Source organism: Mus pahari, chromosome 19 (assembly GCF_900095145.1).
Source record: "Mus pahari chromosome 19, PAHARI_EIJ_v1.1, whole genome shotgun sequence".
Lineage (NCBI taxonomy): Eukaryota > Metazoa > Chordata > Mammalia > Rodentia > Muridae > Mus > Mus pahari.
In genome coordinates, this window is record NC_034608.1 from 22780900 (window position 1) to 22783372 (window position 2473).

The 2473-nt window shown below is 58.6% G+C and overlaps 1 protein-coding gene across 6 annotated transcripts in view; it reads left to right on the plus strand.

Moving 5' to 3' along the window:
• The first annotated feature begins 72 nt into the window (after positions 1 to 72).
• Positions 73 to 2473, plus strand: part of Camsap3 (calmodulin regulated spectrin associated protein family member 3) — a 19868-nt gene continuing 17467 nt past the window's right edge. For all 6 annotated transcript variants that reach the window (XM_021218908.2, XM_021218909.1, XM_021218913.2 and 3 more), the window contains exon 1: positions 73 to 583. In XM_021218908.2, coding sequence (XP_021074567.1) covers positions 436 to 583 — 148 coding nt within the window. In that variant the 5' untranslated portion in view covers positions 73 to 435. The remainder of the gene's footprint in view (positions 584 to 2473) is intronic.

Genomic DNA, 2473 nt, shown 5'->3' on the forward strand with positions numbered 1-2473 from the left:
ACACACACACACACACACACACACACACACACACACACACACACACACACACGAGAACGCATACAGGGACACGCGTTCCTCTGCAGCCCTTCCCTCATCCGCCATCACCGCCGCCCTTTGCAGCAGGAGGACCCATGGAAGCTTTAATGTTAGTGGGGACCCATGTGGACCCAGGAGCCAGAGAGAACTGAGTCCCATCTGGGGGCGGGGCGCACCTGGGCTCCGCCTTGGGGCGGGGTCGACGCCGCGTCGCCAGCGCGCTCGGCCGCACCTGGTTCAGCGGCGCCTCAGCAGCTTTATTAGTAACAGCAGCAGCGGCGGCGGCAACCCGGATCGGGGTGGCAGAGGCTCGGCAGTAGCGCAGCGCAGCGCAGCGCAGCGCAGCCCAGCCCATCAGAGCGTGCGGACCCGGGCGGCCGTAGCCCCGGCGTCGCCATGGTGGAAGCGGCGCCCGCAGGGTCCGGGCCACTGCGGAGGACTTTCCTGGTCCCCGAGATCAAGTCATTGGACCAGTACGATTTCTCTCGAGCCAAGGCGGCGGCGAGTCTGGCGTGGGTGCTGCGGGCCGCATTCGGGGGAGCAGGTAACCCGAGGGGCCTTTGGGGAGGGGACAGGGGGAGCCAGGCTGGGGCGCGGCAGGTGCGGGGGGCGGGGCGCCAAGCCGGGGCCGTGGGAACAATAGCGTCGGGGCTGCCTAGGGTCCCCGAGCTTTCGGTCTTTGCTAAGCTGGGCCTCCAAGCTTCCTGCTCGGCCCGNGCCCGTGGACTTTGCCCGCCCGGGTCGCTGGAACGCAGTCGGGGGTGGGGCCCGCCAAGAGGCTGTGCGCCTTGGGACCCCGGGATCAGAGCCCCCAGGTGAGCAGGGGTGGGGTCTGCAGACGAATTTTGTGTGTGGTGGGGGAAGGGTCTCCTGGTAGTCCTCTGCTTCCCGCCTCCCACCCCACTCCACAGACCCCAGGGCCTAACTGCATGGCCAACTCCCCTTTCACACACATCAGCAGAAGCCTGCGATGGTTCCTCCTACCCCCACCTTCCCTATCTCCCCTCACGACGTGTACACGGTGGCTTGGACTCCTCGAGGAGCGTTTTAAGAGCTCAGAGCTACAGCTCAGTGACTGGGACACAAACCCTGCCTTGCCTTGGCGGTGGCCAGCGTGTGTTTGTGTGTGTGTGTGTGTGTGTGTGTGTGTGTGTGTGTGTGAGAGAGAGTGTGTGAGTGTGAGTGTGGTGGTGGTGGTGGTGTGTGAAATGCCCTGCCCTCCTACTGATCCTGGCACTAACTGGGTACAGCCCCTCCCCCCCCACTCCATTGCCTTCCCAGACCAACCTGTTCTGGGTGTGGGTCTCCTGTGACAGCTGTCCATCAGTTGCTTCTGCACTGTCCTGTCTTTCCCACTTTCTATTAGTCTCTCTTACTGCACTCCTCCCTGTGTGGCTGGCCAGCTGCCCCTGACACCTGCACACCCCCAGGGACCTGCATGAGAAAGAAAAGATTTGGGAGTTGGAACCTCTGTCCCAGCCCCTCACAATGCTGCAATCATTAGATTAGAAAGGCTGGCTCCGTGGGCTTTTTAAGTTTGATTTTTTATCATTGCCTGTGTATGGAAGCATGGGGATGCACCACAACATGTGGATGGAGGTCAGAGAACCACCAAGAAAATGTCAGTTCTCTCTCCTTGACACCTTTCTGTGAGCTCTGAACACTTCATCAGGTCTTCTGAAGTAGGCACCTCTACCCACTGGGCAATCTTGCCAGGCAGAAGCCCAACTCTGTGAGGTCATGGTTGAGTTTGAGGCCCAGCCCTGCCCAGGACAGCTGGTGTGGAAGAATAATTGAGGTTCTCTGAACTTCTGTGTCTTTTCCTATTTAAGAAAAAGAAAAAAACATATTTGTGCCTGAAATCACATAGAAGTTGCTTGCCCGTGGTGTCACGCAGTGGGTTTTCAACTCCATGACTTGTTTTAAAGTTATGTTTATTTACTTATTGCTGGGCGGTGGGGGGGGGCACCTATGTGGAGGTCAGAGAACAGCTTGGGCCCTGGAGGACAATCTCAGAATGTTAGACTTGGTGGCAAGCACCTTTATCTGCTGAGCCATCTTGCTAGCCTGAAACCCCCAGTACTTTGGGGACCAGGTTGTTGAGAGGTGACTTGATTGTCTGATGTGGCCCAAGACACAGCTTGGCCAGTGTCACTGTGGCAGTTGCTGTGACTGGTGAGAGTATTTTATCAGTGCCTCGCACTGTCTCTTAGCCAGGGGGCCGTGCAGAGGTTACTCTGTAAGTTTGCAGAAGGGAAGGGAAGCCCCTTGAGGGGACCTTCATGCTCAGATGCACACATTTCTCTTCTGTTGACCCAGCCCCTTCCACCAAGCAGCACTGCTCAGTGGCTGCAGCTGGCCCAGGATCAGATTCAGCTCTCATCTACCTGTGTCTCCCAGAGAAGGGGTGGGGGCTGGGGGAGATGCTGAGGGA